General features: G+C 42.9%; 1 protein-coding gene across 2 annotated transcripts; it reads right to left on the bottom strand.

Moving 5' to 3' along the window:
- Nucleotides 1-200: 200 nt before the first annotated feature.
- Nucleotides 201-18,222, bottom strand: LOC110521338 (neural Wiskott-Aldrich syndrome protein). Of its 2 annotated transcripts, XM_036968915.1 has the most exons (11): nt 17,589-18,221; nt 14,897-15,031; nt 14,681-14,767; nt 14,489-14,585; nt 13,681-13,704; nt 9,294-9,510; nt 8,887-8,929; nt 5,968-6,121; nt 3,878-4,449; nt 3,686-3,794; nt 201-2,900 (listed from the first exon to the last, which is right to left on the bottom strand). In XM_036968915.1, the coding sequence occupies exons 1-11, from the start codon at nt 17,691-17,693 to the stop codon at nt 2,839-2,841; spliced, it is 1,605 nt and encodes a 534-aa protein (XP_036824810.1). In that variant the 5' UTR covers nt 17,694-18,221; the 3' UTR covers nt 201-2,838. The 2 variants fall into 2 exon arrangements, with proteins under 2 accessions (XP_036824810.1, XP_036824811.1); XM_036968916.1 differs by lacking the exon at nt 13,681-13,704 and having other exon boundaries at nt 17,589-18,222.
- Between the last annotated feature and the right edge of the window lie 1,309 nt (nt 18,223-19,531).

The raw sequence follows: 19,531 nt of genomic DNA, 5'->3' as shown, positions 1-19,531 counted from the left end.
CCAAACATTGACTTCAGTCCTATATTGACCTTGTATGTTGCAGGCTAAAGTTGTGGTTACATAAAGTTACCTACAAGTTAAGTACCTGAAATGATCCATTGTTATCCCCTTAAATCTTTAAAACACATACTAGGTAAATACCAGTTGAAATAGGACAACATTTAATATGTAAAAAAAACAAAAAGGAACACTTGACAAGGTCTCTGTAAATATTAACATTTATTTAAGTATACAATTTAGTATTTCCATTGCTTTTTCCAACCTCTGAAGGTTTGATGTCAGTATTACGGTTTCTTAATGCAGCAATCACCTCGGTGGAGGATGGTAGAAATTGAGACAGGCAATACGGTTCAAACATCATCCATTTGGCTACTTCTGTATATACTGTAAAATTGAGTTTCACAGGCATCATTATCAGCATTATCACCATGAAAGCATTTAGGATAGTGAAACCAAAGCCTTGTAGACGCTTCGTGCAAATGACAATTTTGGTTCCTTATTAGCTTTTGTATGGAGGCATTTACAGATTCATCCCATAAAAGTTCAAGAAAAACTGGAAGATGTTTCTAGATCTGCTGAATATGAACACTGACCTAATAGCTAGTAACATAAATATTATTCTAATTCCAGCAGGGAGGAGAGAATAATATTTATTGTAACAGATACAGTAAGTTAGAGAAAAGAGACAAAACAAAAGCTTAAATGAATCCTATTTTTGTATAAGTTATACATTTTTGTAGTGATAATTTCCCCTCTGAAAGTTAACACAGGACACCTCTGTAAACCCATAATGAGCAGGACATTTCCGTAGTGTCAATCATAAATGGATTCTAATAAAAGCTGCTTTAAGAGCTTCCATGATCCTCTCTGGTCCTCTGTAGCTCATTTGGTAGACAAGGCTCTTGCAACGCCAGGATAGTGGGTTTGGTTCCCAGGACAGCCATACGTAAAAAAATGTACGCACTTGTGACTAAATCACTTCGGATAAAAGCGTCTGCTAAATAGCATATATTATATATTCCATTAGTCACTGACTGGCAGGCAGTATACAGATGTAGATCTTAAATTGTATCATCCTGTTGCTGGAGAACTTTTCCACAATGTAGGACATTTTTAACTTGTAGTATATTTGAGGTTTAAAACGGCTTCTGAAGTTTCTAATTTCCAGACTTGATTTTCCCTCATGAAAAATGTCCATTCATTATAATCCACATAAAAATGTACAGTTCCGGCCTTCCGAGTGGCACATTGGTCTAAGGCTGTACCACTAGAGATTCTGGGTTCGAGGCCAGGCTCTGATGCAGCCGGCCGCGACCGGAAGGCCCATGGGGCGACGCACAATTGACCCAGCATCATCCGGGTTAGGGAGGGTTCGGCCGGCAGGGATATCCTTGTCTCATCGCGCACTAGCGACTCCTGTGGCGGGCCGGGCACAGTGCACACTGACACAGTCGCCAGGTGTACGGTGTTTCCTATGACATATTGGTGCGGCTGGTTTCCTGGTTGGATGGGCATTGTGTCAAGAAGCAGTGCGGCTTGGTTGGGTTGTGTTTCGGAGGACGCATGGTTCTCGACCTTCACCTCTCCCGAGTCCGTATAGGAGTTGCAGCGATGAGACAAGACTAACTACTACCAATTGGATACGCCGAAATTGGGGCAAAAAAAGGCATGAAAAATACACACAAAAAAAATCACAGTTCCTGTTGCCACAGGATTATTTTCCTGCTGTAGCAAACAGGCTCAAATTAAGATCCTACATCTGTATACTGATCCAGCACATCGTAAGCTTTGTTTTCCCCATCACTTTAGTAGATTGTTGGAACACAACTATGACATTGCACTGTTACTCTTATAGTAAATTCAATTTTGAAATTGTGCCAAGATAACAGCTTTGAACGAAGCATTGAACACATTTACACCAGTCAATTTGGGCTTACAATTCTAATAAGTGGCCTCCATATGAAAAAATAACTGTGCTAAACTAGGATCTCATTAAGAAAATCGAAGGTACAGAAAAGTAGGGTAAGAAAATAGTGTTATCTTGCATTAACAACACAACAATGACCTCTCTCGTTTGTTACGTGTGTGTGTGTGTACATATATATATATATATATATATCCATCTTTCTCCCTTTCTTTACGGACAGGGGAACAGAACATTTAAAGTAACACACCAAACAAATATATCCTAACTAGAATTGCACACTGTTAATCCATCAGATACCGTACTACTTGAACCTGCTGTCTTTAGGCTGTCATAACCATGACATAGCAGCAGTGTGTTATTCCATAGGGCTAAGTGTTCAGAACGTTGCAGATGGAAATATAATGTTAGCTGATACTGTAAGTGAATAAGAACTATTCTTGAGGACCGAGAATCATATCTATTCTACACAATACGTTTCTATCTCTGGACGTTCCGTGACATTGCACCCTCCTAAACAGACGCCAGGTGTCATTGGTGATTTATAACACCTTGTATTAGCGTACGACAAGCAATCTCGCAGCGTCACATGCAGTGGTGGTCAGCCTGAGCAAGTCAGCGTATTACCATGAACAGTTATGACAGCTTATAATATTTGTATATCATGCTTTTAACAGTGATGTGAGCATTCTATGACAGAGTCGCAGGAAAGTGTTACCAGAGATACTCTACAGAGGGTGTGTGACAACACTTTACAGATTAAATGAACAAGGTATTGCACAGGTTAATAAAAGCAAAAAAGGCAACAATAAATAGAGCAAAATCATAGAACACTCTCAATTTTAGTCCGTTTTTGGAAGATTTTAGGATCAGTTTAGTGTCAGTTGTGTTGGGGAGGAGGACTTGAAACTTTACTAGTCATCCCATTCGTCGTCATCTTCAAAATCCTCTTCGTCATCATCATCCTCATCTTCATCTAGGAAATGTCAAAGCAGACTTGTTAACAAAATATAAAGAGATCTACATCTTTATATTAAGGGCAACTAGTAATAACGCAATCCGGATTAATTCTCAAAGAACACAAGTAGTTCAATTCAGCATCTTGACTTGCAGCTGCTCACCAATGGCTGCATGGCACAAGACTGTATTCGCCCGTTGAGCTAAAGTCGAGGCATTAGCTCAGGGAGTCAACGTAAGTCTTCAGGTCTCAGGCAAGGTTATTCATCAAGCAAGTGCTGTTAACCGAATCACTTCCATCACACAGTCGGCTGTGTTGCCTTGGAATTTTCTGCTCTAACTCACTGTAAATATTCAGCATTGCTGTATATTTAAGCAATAATACCTGAGGGGGTGTGGTATTTCGCCAATATACCACGGCTTGACACTGTTCTTATGCACGTCACAACGTGGAGTGCCTGGGTACAGCCCTTAGCCATGGTATATTGGCCATACACCATAAACCCCTGAGGTGCCTTATTGCTAATTAGGACAGTAAAAATAATTGTGTCATACTCGTGGTATACGGTCTGATATACCACAGCTTTCAGCCAAATCAGCATTCAGGGTTCGAACCACTCGGTCTATAATTCATGAATTTGTACTCCTCTGTATAGTGTTTTATTTTTAGTGGTATTGTGCGTTGTCCTGTTCACTGTTGCAATGCCTCTTGGCCAGGTTGTTAATGTAAATGCGAACTGGTTCTCAATTGACTCATCTGGATAAATAAAGGTGAAATAAATAAACCTGCCAGTTGGAACCTACCTGAGGAGTGGATGGCTTTGCTCCTCTTCTGCATGACTTCCATAAGTGCCCCCACGATGCCTGCCGAGGGGGCCGGTGTAGGGGAGCCCGATTCAGGGCCGTCTGGTACCTGAGACACACACACACACAGTTAATCACACAAACAAACATGGAAATACACTCAAACACAGACAGGCAGACAGTGGCACTTACGGTTTTTAGCTGGATGCCCTGCCGTATCTGGTCGAGCAGGGCATCGCGCCCTACGGTGGTGGCCGGTGGCTTGGAGGCCGGTGGCTCCACCTTCTTCAGCTGGGTGCCCCCACGGATCTGCTCTAGCAGGGCCGACTTACCCCCTGAGCCCGGGGGTGAGTGGGGCGACTCCACACCACCGTCCAGCTCTGGAGGGGGCGGGGGTCCAGGTGGGGGAGGTGGTGGAGGAGGTGGAGGAGGGGCTCCCCCGCCACCGGAGGGTGGTGCTGCTGGTGGGGGAGGTGGCGGTGGGGCCTGGGGGGCATGTGAGGGTGGAGGCGGTGGCTGGTAGTGGTGGTGGCCGTGGCCCCCTCTGTTGGGGGGCGGGGGAGGAGGGGGGGCTCCTAGGGCACCAGGCCTGGAGGGGGGAGGGGGGGGAGGGGCAGAGGTGGGGGCCCGAGAGGGTGGAGGTGGTGGCGGGGCACCCCGGCCACCTCGCGATGGGGGTGGTGGTGGTGGGGGAGGAGCTGGGCCCGAGCTGTGGGGTGGGGGAGGAGGAGGTGGGCCACCCCGAGAGGGAGGAGGTGGTGGGGCTTGGTAGGACAATGGATGGAAAAGGAGAGCGAGAGAGAGAGAGCGAGTCAGTTTGACAGTCACAATATCCCATTCAGCAGGGGTTTGAATTACTGGGGAGAACGAGAGTTCTGAATGATCCCATCACAAAATCAGGGCTCTCTCACTTATAAGCACTGAAAATAACTTGTGCATGCATCCCCAAAAATGTTGTTCCAATTATAGGTTATCCACCAAGAGTTAATGCCTAATTCAAACCCTGTCATCCAGATACTCTATTAAAAATCAAAAAAATAATAAAAGTCAAGTAAACAAGTATAGAATGTATAAGTGTAATTTTATACTTATTTCATTCAAGTTCACTAACATTATCTAGACCTACTAGTAGGCTAATTCTGTTGTGATAATAACGTTAGTTGTGTTGTGTCGGAGTTGAGGCCCGGACCAATCAACAAAGCCAAAAACTATAAAACGTTGGTGAGCATCCACACTAGAGGAAAGTGTATCGTTCTACAGGCCTACACCTGTCAATCAACTGTTCAACGCATCCTACTGTACGCTGCTATTAACAGGGTGGTAACAAGACCATACATGAGGTCTCCAACCCACAGATACTGGTTCAGACCATTTAGTGCTTTTAGGGTGTGTTCATTGTCATAGTGACAACTGAAAATAATACTTCAAAGTACATGTAGGCCTAATGAAAAATAATATAGTAATGCATATTTAAATGTAGCCTGCGCATCTCTTAAACATACAGCATGTCATTGCCTCATTGCAAATTAACAAACGTTATGTAACACCCAATTCCCCTGTGTGAAAAAGTAATTTCCCCCTTACACACAATAACTGGTTGTGCCAACTTCATATGCAATGACTGCAACCAAATGCTTCCTGTAGTTGTTGATCATTCTCTCACATCACTGTAGAGGGATTTTGGCACAACTCATTGCATTTATTAATGCCTACATTACTTTTTGCCACATTTATTCTAGTACAGACACCATAATGCATACTTTTAAATGATATGTGACAAACATAAAAAAAATATACATACTTTAAGGAAAACATTTGTAAGATGACTAATGTTACTGTCCACACTACAAAAACAAAATACTAAATTACATGTCCTTTTATCCTTGAAACATTTAAATCGCCAAGTCGAGGATCGGTAGGATGATCAGTTTTACGAGGGTATGTTTGGCAGCATGAGTGAAGGATGCTTTGTTGCGAAATAGGAAGCCAATTCTAGATTCAACTTTGGATTGGAGATGTTTGAAGTGAGTCTGGAAGGAGAGTTTACAGTCTAACCAGACACCTAGTATTTGTAGTTGTCCACATATTCTAAGTCAGAACCGTCCAGAGTAGTGATGCTGGACGAACGGGCAGGGGCAGGCAGCGATCGGTTGAAGAGCATGCATTTAGTTTTACTTGTATTTAAGAGCAGTTGGAGGCCAATACATAGCATCAGATCTCCAGGGTTTATATACATCATTGCTTGAGATACAAGGAACTGAGGATGAGTCCAGGGAACTCACCTTGCCTACGGAGCTCGTTCTTGACGGCCTCCACCCCTCCTTTCTTTTCGATGAAGTCATAGATGACCTTGGAGGTCTCCTTGTCCTTCAGCTGGGCCTCTGAGATGCCACACATGTCAAACAGGTTCTTTAGCTCCGGGTCCAGGTTATTCAACTGGGGCAGAGAAATAGAGATAGAGACCGGGTCAGGACAATTCAAAACTAACATATTTGTTTCTCTCTGCATTTTGTCCTGAACGGATGGAATCTGTAATGTTTTGAAAATGGCTTAAATTATGCTCTACATACAACCATGGCCTGCCAAATACAAAAATGCAATACCAATTCCATTTAACTAATAAAACGTAATATAGCACCGACAAGAATCTAATTATTTTGAAAATCTAAGTGGCATTCTGCCATCTTCTGGATGAACATGGGTATTGCACCAGATTGTGCACACAACAACAACACATGGCCTTTAACTGACTTATTTTTGTTTGTTCAATCATAATTGGGTAATAGTGATCTTTGCAGCTAGTCTTCTTTGCTTCGGCATGAAAGAGTGTGCGTGATACTTCTGTATGCATGACTAGTCAAGTAAATAGACATGCAATTAAGCCCAAGGGAATGGGGTTCAATCAGTCATGCTCATTAGGGTCATTAAAACAGACTGTATTCTGTCCATTAACAAGCTCTCTGGTCCACTTTGTTCTTAGTGACATGCATCACTGACTGCAGATTCAGACTGTGCTTTAGATGTGTTCCTCTGTCTCACTCCGGATTGAATTCAAAACCCTTCTGCTGACTTTCCAGTGTATTCGTGGAATTGCCCCTCCTTATCTCAAACAACTGCTCACCCTCCATAACCCCACCCGCACCCTCAGGTCAAGCGATAGCCTGCTCCTCCACGCCCCCAGGACTAAGCTCCGCTCCCTGGGGGAATCGGGCTTTTAGCTTGACCGCCTCCAGCCTCTGGAATGCCCTCCTAGACCACCTGAAGTCCCCAGAGACTCTGGAATGCCCTCCCAGACCACCTGAAGTCACCACAGACTCTGGAATGCCCTCCCAGACCACCTGAAGTCACCACAGACTCGGGGCTCCTTTAAAAAACGGGCCTAAAGAACATTCTCTTTAGGAAGGCTTTCTGTTCATATGTGTTCCTTGGTGTCAGCTGTCCTTTGTAGTGGCAGCTGGGTTCTTGGGTGTCAGTTGTCCCTTGTAGTGTCAGCTGGGTTCTTTGGTGTCAGTTGTCCATTGTAGTATCAGCTGGGTTCTTTGGTGTCAGTTGTCCATTGTAGTATCAGCTGGGTTCTTTGGTGTCAGTTGTCCATTGTAGTGTCAGCTGGGTTCTGTGTGTCAGTTGTCCATTGTAGTGTCAGCTGGGTTCTGTGTGTCAGTTGTCCCTTGTAGTGTCAGCTGGGTTCTGTGTGTCAGTTGTCCCTTGTAATGTCAGCTGGGTTCTGTGTGTCAGTTGTCCCTTGTAATGCCAGCTGGGTTCTGTGTGTCAGTTGTCCCTTGTAATGCCAGCTGGGTTCTGTGTGTCAGTTGTCCCTTGTAATGCCAGCTGGGTTCTGTGTCAGTTGTCCCTTGTAATGCCAGCTGGGTTCTGTGTCAGTTGTCCCTTGTAATGTCAGCTGGGTTTTGTGTCAGTTGTCCCTTGTAATGCCAGCTGGGTTCTGTGTGTCAGTTGTCCCTTGTAATGCCAGCTGGGTTCTGTGTGTCAGTTGTCCATTGTAGTATCAGCTGGGTTCTTTGGTGTCAGTTGTCCATTGTAGTATCAGCTGGGTTCTTTGGTGTCAGTTGTCCATTGTAGTGTCAGCTGGGTTCTGTGTGTCAGTTGTCCATTGTAGTGTCAGCTGGGTTCTGTGTGTCAGTTGTCCCTTGTAGTGTCAGCTGGGTTCTGTGTGTCAGTTGTCCCTTGTAATGTCAGCTGGGTTCTGTGTGTCAGTTGTCCCTTGTAATGCCAGCTGGGTTCTGTGTGTCAGTTGTCCCTTGTAATGCCAGCTGGGTTCTGTGTGTCAGTTGTCCCTTGTAATGCCAGCTGGGTTCTGTGTCAGTTGTCCCTTGTAATGCCAGCTGGGTTCTGTGTCAGTTGTCCCTTGTAATGTCAGCTGGGTTCTGTGTCAGTTGTCCCTTGTAATGTCAGCTGGGTTCTGTGTCAGTTGTCCCTTGTAATGTCAGTTGTCCCTTGTAATGCCAGCTGGGTTCTGTGTCAGTTGTCCCTTGTAATGTCAGCTGGGTTCTGTGTCAGTTGTCCCTTGTAATGTCAGCTGGGTTCTGTGTCAGTTGTCCCTTGTAATGTCAGCTGGGTTCTGTGTCAGTTGTCCCTTGTAATGTCAGCTGGGTTCTGTGTCAGTTGTCCCTTGTAATGTCAGCTGGGTTCTGTGTCAGTTGTCCCTTGTAATGTCAGCTGGGTTCTGTGTCAGTTGTCCCTTGTAATGTCAGCTGGGTTCTGTGTCAGTTGTCCCTTGTAATGTCAGCTGGGTTCTGTGTCAGTTGTCCTGTCTATTTTTCTTTCTATTTGGTTTTTCTATTTTATGCACTTCGGGATTATTCTGTCAAATGAAAAGCGCTTTACAAATGTAATAAAGCATTATCATTGTAATTATTATTTAGCCTGGTCCTAGACCTGTACTGTATGTGCTTAAGCCAACTTCTCTGACAGTTGTTTGAATAGCATGACAATGATAGACCTAACAATAACTCATCTGGCCTATATTGGCAAAACCACTTAACATTTTTGAAGCATAGCTTCCCTAAACAGTGACAAAATATTTTCTGGAAAATTCAGGGTTGCAAGTGGGGCTTGTATGACAGCATTGAATGTATGATAAGTATGCACTGTATCCAACAGAGGCCATTGTGTGGGTCAATCATGGGTCGGCCACACAGGTCACCATTGTGTGCCCATGAAGGGTGTGTGTGTGTGGTACTTACATCGAAGCCTGTGTTTGGGTCCCAGCCCACATGGCCGATGTGCCTGAAGAGAGACAGACACACAGGACAGACAGGGATGAGCACATACATACACGTGTACCTACACGCAAGCGCATTACACATGCAGCAACAAACATGTCCAAGCACAAACCCTCATGTAAACCCACTGGCTTGTGCACACACACATACACAGGCACAGTTCTGAATGCACACAAACACAATTGAGCCATTGAAGAGGTTTACAAGACACAATGAAGTACGCCCTCAAACGTAAGTGACGAGCTCAATACGTTACACAACAACGTCACAGAACATAACATACATACAGGGAAACTCCTGCTGCGCTACATCTCTCCACAAAGACCCGTCTGAAGTGTACTCTATAGGCAGAAGGGTGGTCCACTCACTGGAAGTTGCTGGGGGTGCCTATGTCAGCCTTGGTGAGCTTCTTCCTCTTGCCCTTGACTTTCTTCTCCTTCTTGTTGAAGCTGCTGTGCAGCATGTTGTTGACGTGGTGTGGCTGATGCTGCTGCTGGTGGTGTTGATGATGGTGGGAGTTGTGGAAGCGCACATTGTTGATCTCCGGGTTCTTGATGTCCACAGTGGCCATAGGGAGAGCTGGGCCTTTAGTAGGAGGGAGAGGAGGGACAGAAGGAGGAAAGGGAGAAACTGTTAGAACTGGAAGCTCAGAACCAGTGCTGGGAAGCTCAGAACCAGTGCTGGGAAGCTCTCACAAAATGAGTGGGAGCCAATCCAAAAGGTCATTCTTTCATTTCTTAGCATTTCCAACAAGTTGTAATACAGACAGGTCCGATTATACAGCCCTTTTTAATTATTCATAAGAGACCCGAGGGTAACAATAATTTGCATACTTGACTGGCCATAAAAAGCTTACTGTATAACTTGGTCTGTGTTGTGACTATGGTAGTCTCTAACACCCATCAACAGTTCAGGCCAGGTCAATCTCACAGCTGACAATGCAGGACCACACACAGTTAAATACCAGTTTTTTGATGTATTTAGAACTATTTCAAGTTAGTGTAAAGACAACTAACAGAGGGCACTAACTGTCCTCTACACACATGCCAGGACCTTTGTGAATATCTAGAACCCTAACACCAGCGTGTCACATTCCATTTAAATTCTAATTCAGATTAGCAAAAGATTTTACATTTATGCCAAAAAATAATTACATCATTATGTCAATCATGTGCATTAATTTCTTAATTCACTAGAATTGAAATGGGATCTGCATGACAACAACCCTACCGTTAAACACCTCTCTCAGCCAGCTCTTAGTCCTCAGGTCTTTTAGCACCACACTCTCTCTCTTCCTCAAAAGGACAAGGGCAGGACAACAGCATATAAAACCCATCCACAAGCAGCACTGGACACCCAACCACTCTTCCAACTTCAACTCTCTGTCCCATGACTCTGATAAAGACAGACTTAATAAAGAAGTTGGTGCAATACATCCTTGTTCCAGTCAGATGATACAGCGTTGAGAAGACCAATGGACTCATTTGATGGATTTTCTATTTAACTGACCGGCGAGGCTCTCGAGGCTCTCAAACTACCTGTGGCTGCACCAGTGAATAGCACAGCAGTCTTTCAAAGACTAAAGAACTGAAAGACTACAGAAACGTTGATAGAATCAATCTGGTTGAAAACCAGTGTTTGTCCTCCTGGTGTGTGTGTGTTTGTGTGTGTTTGTTGGAACTTACAGTGCCTTGCAAAAGTATTCGGCCCCCTTGAACTATGCGACCTTTTGCCACATTTCAGGCTTCAAACAAAGATATAAAACTGTATTTTTTTGTGAAGAATCAACAACAAGTGGGACATAATCATGAAGTGGAACGACATTTATTGGATATTTCAAACTTTTTTAACAAATGAATAACTGAAAAATTGGGTTTACAAAATTATTCAGCCCCTTTACTTTCAGTGCAGCAAACTCTCCAGAAGTTCAGTGAGGATCTCTGAATGATCCAATGTTGACCTAAATGACTAATGATGATAAATACAATCCACCTGTGTGTAATCAAGTCTCCGTATAAATGCACCTGCACTGTGATAGTCTCAGAGGTCCGTTAAAAGCGCAGAGAGCATCATGAAGAACAAGGAACACACCAGGCAGGTCCGAGATACTGTTGTGAAGAAGTTTAAAGCCGGATTTGGATAAAAAAAATATTTCCCAAGCTTTAAAACATCCCAAGGAGCACTGTGCAAGCGATAATATTGAAATGGAAGGAGTATCAGACCACTGCAAATCTACCAAGATCTGGCCGTCCCTCTAAACTTTCAGCTCATACAAGGAGAAGACTGATCAGAGATGCAGCCAAGAGGCCCATGATCACTCTGGATGAACTGCAGAGATCTACAGCTGAGGTGGGAGACTCTGTCCATAGGTCAACAATCAGTCGTATATTGCACAAATCTGGCCTTTATGGAAGAGTGGCAAGAAGAAAGCCATTTCTTAAAGATATCCATAAAAAGTGTTGTTTAAAGTTTGCCACAAGCCACCTGGGAGACACACCAAACATGTGGAAGAAGGTGCTCTGGTCAGATGAAACCAAAATGGAACTTTTTGGCAACAATGCAAAACGTTATGTTTGGCGTAAAAGCAACACAGCTGAACACACCATCCCCACTGTCAAACATGGTGGTGGCAGCATCATGGTTTGGGCCTGCTTTTCTTCAGCAGGGACAGGGAAGATGGTTAAAATTGATGGGAAGATGGATGGAGCCAAATACAGGACCATTCTGGAAGAAAACCTGATGTAGTCTGCAAAAGACCTGAGACTGGGACGGAGATTTGTCTTCCAACAAGACAATAATCCAAAACATAAAGCAAAATCTACAATGGAATGGTTCAAAAATAAACATATCCAGGTGTTAGAATGGCCAAGTCAAAGTCCAGACCTGAATCCAATCGAGAATCTGTGGAAAGAACTGAAAACTGCTGTTCACAAATGCTCTCCATCTAACCTCACTGAGCTCGAGCTGTTTTGCAAGGAGGAATGGGAAAAAAATGTAGTCTCTCGATGTGCAAAACTGATAGAGACATACCCCAAGCGACTTACAGCTGTAATCGCAGCAAAAGGTGGCGCTACAAAGTATTAACTTAAGGGGGCTGAATAATTTTGCACGCCCAATTTTTCAGTTTTTGATTTGTTAAAAAAGTTTGAAATATCCAATAAATGTCATTCCACTTCATGATTGTGTCCCACTTGTTGTTGATTCTTCACAAAAACTACAGTTTTATATCTTTATGTTTGAAGCCTGAAATGTGGCAAAAGGTCGCAAAGTTCAAGGGGGCCGAATACTTTCGCAAGGCACTGTATGTGACATCAGCCGGGAGCCATGCTGCTGCCTTGGACAATTAAATTCATCCATTCATGATGAACATCTAGTGCTTGGTTTAAAATTCAGCTAATTCCTTGGACTGTTATTGGTCAATATTACCCAGGAGGCACTAACATGGCTGCTATGGATTACGTCTAGGAACTTGATAATAACGCCTTCTGATTGAAACTGCAACGGCCAACTGTAACGGAGCTAGGTCTGTTACCTACTCTTGCATGATGAATAACCTTGGCTGATACCTAGGTTAGGCTTCAGATCAGTGGGCTAACAGTCTTCTGGAATGCAGAAGCCCTCAGTACATGGCTGTGGTCAAACCTCCCCAGTCCAGGCATTTGAGCGCTCTCCTTGAGTCCATGTTAATCTCCACAAAATGCAGTTGGATCTGATATAATCAGTAATCCACAGCTAATCCCAACCAAATCCCTGGATTCCCTAGAAATGTTAGAAGTCTCAGCTATCGACGAGGAAATGCAAGCATGACTTTGAAAGCTCCCTTGCCTTGAGACACGTTTACCCTCATCTTTCCACTTCATTGGGGGCTTTCAATGGAGAACTTGCAAAGAATCCATGCAGTGGTACCATTCAGATGTAGCTGTTTGGCTGTACGTAAGTCAATGACTGACAGACCAAGCTAAAATTTGTCCTCCTGTCCATTTTAGGCTTCAGAAATCTCAAATGTAATCATTCAATACCAATAAATATTAACGTGCTTCCTTTCCCAAAGCACACACTGCCAACATGACAGTGAATTATGACAAGGAAAACAAAATGAACATATTGAAGGAGGAGAGGGAAGCAAAAAAGGAAATAACTCCCAAAGCAAAGAGCGAATCTAGGGCAAATATGTCACCTTGTTAGTTTTACACTCAATAATGGGACTGACATATCCCAAACAATATCCTTCCACCATGGAGAATAGTCCTTCTAGGATCCCTACATTTGGGTCCATTTGCATTCAAATACCAAATTCTATGCAATAGATTAGTACATGAAATTTAAGGTATACAAGTATCTGTGAGAAGGCTGATTTAAAGAGAGAGAGTTGGCAGTTGGACACGCACTGAGAGACCCATATGGTTTACACATGGCACACAGAGGGCCTCATGCTGCACAGATTAACCCTAAAGCCCAATGTTAGGGCTAAAAATGACAATGTCAACAAAGTCATACTCGGAGTGAGTGCATGTGTACTCATACGAATTTGATTTAGCCTATTTCTCTACAGTAACTGACCCGTCTGATCATGCCATATCGCAAAGGGGTGTGTGTGTGTACATGCATACTACTGTACATTTGATTTTGCGTGACGGATTATAGGAGATTTATGCTTTTGTAACGTAAAATAACAAAGGATTGTGTCCCATTACATGTTGAAAATCAACATTTGGACTATAAAAATCGGTACAATTCAAAGAATGGACAACATACCATTTGCAGGGTCACGTCTTTTCTCTGCAAAACAAAACGGGCACAATTATAATTTCTCAGCCGATTCAGATGGCAAAAGCCACAGCTATCAGAGCGATAGAGAGTGTATGTGGAAGTGTGAAAGGAAAAGCAAAGTGTTTGGAAAGCATTCAGAGTTAGTTTATGAGAGTCAGATGGACAGACAAATAGGAGGGAAGTCTGGAAAGGTAGCCACTGCAGGCTGGAGAGAATGACAGTTCTCTGACCAGTCAGATCCTGGACGGCGGATAAATTCCAGAACAGATGCAAACAAAATTTAAAAAATTGTTGTGGAAAAACAGAGAATTAAACTAGCTGTCCCTAACATACCATTACAGTAGCCCCTTTCCCAGCCCCACGTCTTTGGAAACTCACTCCTCACAGCAAGAGCAGTACACGTCAAAGGCTGGCAAGCAGAGAGGAACAGAGAGAGATGGAGGGAAGCCAGAAAGGAACACCATCACAGCTTTTAACACAGAGACCCTCTGCTGTTTTGACTAGACAGACATACCACTGACTTTCCAACAGCAACCAGCAAAAAAATTGATGCAGGGCTCAATTCCAAACCCATTCCTAGAACCTTGTTGACCCCAAATGAACCCCTCGAGGAGTTACAAGATACATCTAAGGCAAATTATGGGATGATTTGGGATTGGGCCCCTGGTTGTTAGTAGTAGAGCAGTGAGATAAATTTGAGCTTTCTTCGCTTTCCCTGTCCAGAGGGTCAAAGGCTGAGGTGATGAGAAAGCAGAAGGCGTGTAGACTGAGCCTGTGGGGCCACTGTAGTTACCCGTTTTACGTTGCCGTCTGCTGAGTAGGTCTTTCAGTGCGGCTCTAAATCGCTTGGCCTCTTCCTCGCTAGCGAAGTTCAGGCCTACCTGGCAGTTCTGGATATAGAGTGAGGAAAGAGAGATCAGTCATGTTTTTAAAGACACTGTCTATGTTGGGTCCACAAGCTTTCAAGCGGAGGTAGTATACTTACATCTCCTGAAAACGAAATGAAATAGGACCTCGAGCTGTTGATTGAGAAGTTATTGTAGAGCTCCTGTTCAAACATGGTTTTCCCTTCCTGACAAGAGAGAAATAACAGTCACTGAAAATCCTATATTGTCAGCACAGAGGGATTTCCTCAGGAAAGGTATTAAGCTAGTGAGGCTAGGCTAACTTTAACCATCCTCCCCATAATGCACTCACTCACCTTGATGTCAAAGACCCTGATGAAGTAGGACCTCAGAGGGTTATCCTTGATCAGACAGGCTACTCCGCAGCACCTCTTCACCCAGGACGAGCTCCTGTCTGCCCCATACACCTGGACCACCGCTGTGCACAGAGTCTGAGGACATCATCACAATGGGAGTGTGGTACGTACAGCAAAGTAAAACTCACTATAGTGACACAATGTTAATTCAATGTGATTCAAAAGTGCAGTGTTGAATTGCAAGTCACTTTTTTTCAACACGAAACTGACTGACATCATTCTACAACTTGTTACATGGGCACTGTTGTTAACAAGCCTAACTAGTGGAATGCCTCTAGGGGCCAATAAGTAAGTTATGACAGTATAGAGGAAGAGGAACACATCCACGGACAAGAAACACTGATTAGATGCCCCGGGAGCATATAGTACAAGGTTTGCAAATCAGACAGCCTGAGCAGACCTGATAGAGAATGATAGACATAGCCAGTAGCCACACAAACCAAAGCTTGGTTTTCTGTCACCATGGACACAGAGAGCAACCTATGCCAATCACCAAGGAGACCACAAGGAAGAGGAAATACCACTACGGCTTGCTTCCTCTTCCTTGTCTACGATTTATTATCGCAGGTATGAGCGAGAGAAAACGAGTAAGCACTTCTCGCCCCATACTCACACCTCATCCTAACACAGGAAAGGTCACTGGCCAGATCATAGGCTAAGTCTAAATGTTCCCAAATCCCATGGTAGGAAAAAGGTTAAGGGGATAGAAAGAACACACATCGAGCTAGGGCTTTGACTTTGGCATATGGTGTTGCTCCTAATATAACGTTATTTATCTGGACAGGGTACTGTAGACTACTGTAGTCTTTCCACTGGCTTGTCATTTGACACCTTTGTTCATCTAATGCAGCTTCTCAAGAATAGACCGATTTGACTTTCACAAATACCTTAATAGCCTTCAGCATTGGGAAAAGATGTATGTTCTGACCTAACCATTTCACAGAAGCTAACTTCCTTTAGCGCCTATTGATGATAGTATCTTTTGGCCAGAGGAATTTTGTTAAGAGCCCTGACGATCTTTCTGAAAGTTAAAACTCTTCAGTGTATATTCCTTAAGATAAGGAATATACACTGAACAAAAACATAAATGCAACATGTAAAGTGTTGTAAAGTGTTCCATGCAAAAAGCTTATTTCTCTCAAATGTTGTGCATAAATTTGTTTATATCTCTGTTAGTGAGAATTTATCCTATGCTAAAATAATCCATCCACCTGACAGGTGTGACATATCAAGAAGCTGATCAAACAACATGATCATTACACAGGTGCACCGTGCTGGGGGAAATAAAAGGCCATTATAAAATGTGCAATTGTGTCACACAACACAATGCCACAGGTATTGAGGGCGCTTGCAATTGGCATGCTGACTGCAGAAATGTCCACCAGAGCTGTTGCCAGAGCATTAAGCTGCCGTTTCCCTTTTGGGATCGTCTGCGGGGAGGTGCTGAGGAGTGTTTCTGTTTGTAATAAAGCCTTTTATGGAGAAAAACTGTGTCTGGCTGCACCACTGCAGGCCCTCCCAGGCCCACCCATGGCTGCACCACTGCCCAGTCATTTGAAATCCATAGATTAGGGCCAATTAATTTATTTCAATTGACTGATTTCCTTATATGAACTGTATCGCAGTAAAATATCTGAAATTGTTGCGTTTATAGTTTTGTTCAGTATATTTTTCATATCAGCAAGGGATTTTTAAAAATGTTTAATATTTTTTTTTTTATGTCAAATGACTACACAACGTTATAAGGTTAGGGTTTCCCAGCCGGACATATTTCCATGTTACAGAGCTGTTATTTCTCGTTTACACACAAACGTGTTTTCACTGAAAAATACTGTCAGCTGCAACTGTTAAAAGAGAGTATATTTTGCATTTGTTTTGATATGATATGAAAGTAGAGGGGTTTATGTTTCTAGAACTGTACCGCAATTGAGAATAGATTATCGTTTAGATGGAGTTGGTTGTTTTGGCTGCCAGAGCCAATTCACCTCTAAACGGAACAGGGTCCTTGGACTATAAGGATTAACGTTAGGCTCTTCTAGTCCATTATTGGGATAGTTCTGACCATATTCCCTATTGTGCAAACACACAGGCTAATGTCTTCCCCCGTGATGTTGCAATGGCTGTCAAACTAAAACAAAATATTGAAGTGCAAAAATGCCAGACTGCAGTGCGTCAGTAGGCAGCACTTAATACATTAGCAGCAGTGCAGTCAATTTATAAACACACAGTCGCGTGCAACATTAGCCGATACAATGTTGACCTATGTTTATTAATAATGGGGTATGCACTGAATTATAATAGTGGCGTTTGCATCTGTTTACAGGCCGAGGTAAACTAATACGCCAGGGGCAAATGTTCACATTTCCAAGCTAATTTCTTGACAACAAATCCCCTTGACAGGCAAACATCTCTGCTTTCCCATACTCTTCCCTGCATCGTTCCAGCAAAGCCATGGAAAAAGCTGCTGAGCTGTTATGCGTCTTATCGGCCTGCAGCCAGGCTATTGCCTAACATTAGCCTACATAACAGTACACTAACATTTTGCAAATAGCCTAACACATTATTTTCGCAAAGTTACAGGTAGATAAATTGCACTTGAGAGCTTAGTGTGGTCGTAAACAAGACAACTTACAATGCATTTCCTTCCCAGGTAGTTGAAGAGGCATTCGTTCTCTTGCGGGGTGAGGAGTATGGAGCCAATATTTCCAACCCGGCGTTGCGGAGGATGGCTATTCATGTTCCCAAATAATTTCCAGATAAACAAAGTTAACTGTTTTACTCTTGAATATTACAAACAATTCATGCAGCCTTTGGTCGCCATGGCCTGCAACTGCATCGTCTTATTACGTTGTTTCTAAGGTAGCTAGAGGCCTGCAAAATGAAATATTTTTGGATCCCGGTTGTTGAATAACGTCACCATGCCCCAGGGTCCTCGAAGAATCCGTGGGAACCCCAATCTCTGCAGAGGGCAAAATCTAAACTTTCATTCGTAACTCCAGCTGCAACATCGATAACGTTAACATCCATCCAATATGGCACAGTAGGCAGTGTGAAGGAACAGCCATTCCAATGGAGAAAGGGGGTGGAGAAACCAAAAAATCATATACAAATGTAAGAATAAGGCCCCCTCTTCCGAAATAAATTAATTTGCATTAAAAAATATATATTTTTAATGTCGTCTGTAAATGTTCTGGTGTTACAATATAATGAGGATGCCAAAAATATCACGAAGGATGGAATGGTCTAGCCCTATTTCCCAGTGGATTTTGCAAAAGGAATGCGTTACGTTGTAAGGGGGTGCGTGCAGAGCTGGACCGTGACTGGGGCGCGTTCAGCAGGACGCAACGTTTTGGAACGTACAGATAGAAATCAGATGTAGCGCAAACATGCTTCTCTGACATGTAGAATAAGGAATCACATCGGCTCTATTCAGGGTTTCTATCTGCAACGTTGTAGAACGATTGGCAACTGAACATGTTTGCTATTTATTATGGTGGAGCTACTACTGTTGTCATATTTTCAAAGAGAGCGATACAATGTTACATATGTACAGCATATAACCTACTTATTACATCTAGAAGCATTTTGAGCACATGAACCTGCTATATAAAAACAAAATAAGTAATATTTTGCTTCTCTCTCTTCTTCTCTAGTTCTCTCTCTCAAACACAAAGTTCAGTGAGTTCAATGGCTATCGATATGGATATTTTTTTGTAGTTTTAAAACAAGTCCAAAACCTATATCATAATTTGAACATGATTAGTTGAGTATGACTAACATTGAATAAAATATGACTGTAATTTCTCAGATTCACTTGTTTAATAAAATAATGTAAAATAGTCAACCACTTTTTTACTTGATAGCCTCAAGCTGGCATCTGTGTTTTTAAAACTCAAATGTTCATCTTATTCAGGATTTGATTGTATAATCATTCATTCGGTAAAATTGCTCCAAACAAGACTATGAGTTTTCATCTGTAGTGCAAACAGCATTTAGTGACACTGGAATTTCAACATGAACAACTATGGCTGATATAAATTAAATATGTTGGGCCATGGGGCCTTGGGGTTGGCTATTAGGTGTAAAACGGAGCACGAAAGTGCTTTTAGGAAACCTTTCCAACAGCACTTGGTGTTTTCAGGTTTAATATCCTCAGGTATTATGATACCACACTGCCCTGTGCTTCATTATCTCACCCCAAACACTGAGCTTTAATCAATACTCCCTGGAGATGTGCCTCTAAGTGCTCCTCCATGTCTTTCATCTAACATATAAAGAAGGGAGGAAGAGAGGTAGACAGATGGACAGACTTTATCTGAGGGGGGTGTCCTACCAGGTGCCACCTGGTCCTTCCTTAAACCCTGTCAGAGAGGTATTAGCAAAGCGCTAATCTATTAGGCTAGCAACACTTCTTGTGTGTTTGGGTGTATGACGTTAAAAGGTTATTGGATTCGACACTAGGCTAACATTAGCGGGGAAAGACTTGCTGCATCATAAGTCTTACCATTTGACTCTGACATTGCTCGTTCTGATATTGCTCTTTCTGATACTTCTTAATAAACAAAAATCACTTTA

Source organism: Oncorhynchus mykiss, chromosome 30 (genome assembly GCF_013265735.2).
Source record: "Oncorhynchus mykiss isolate Arlee chromosome 30, USDA_OmykA_1.1, whole genome shotgun sequence".
Taxonomy (NCBI): Eukaryota; Metazoa; Chordata; class Actinopteri; order Salmoniformes; family Salmonidae; genus Oncorhynchus; species Oncorhynchus mykiss.
This window is presented reverse-complemented; position numbering and strand designations above follow the sequence as displayed.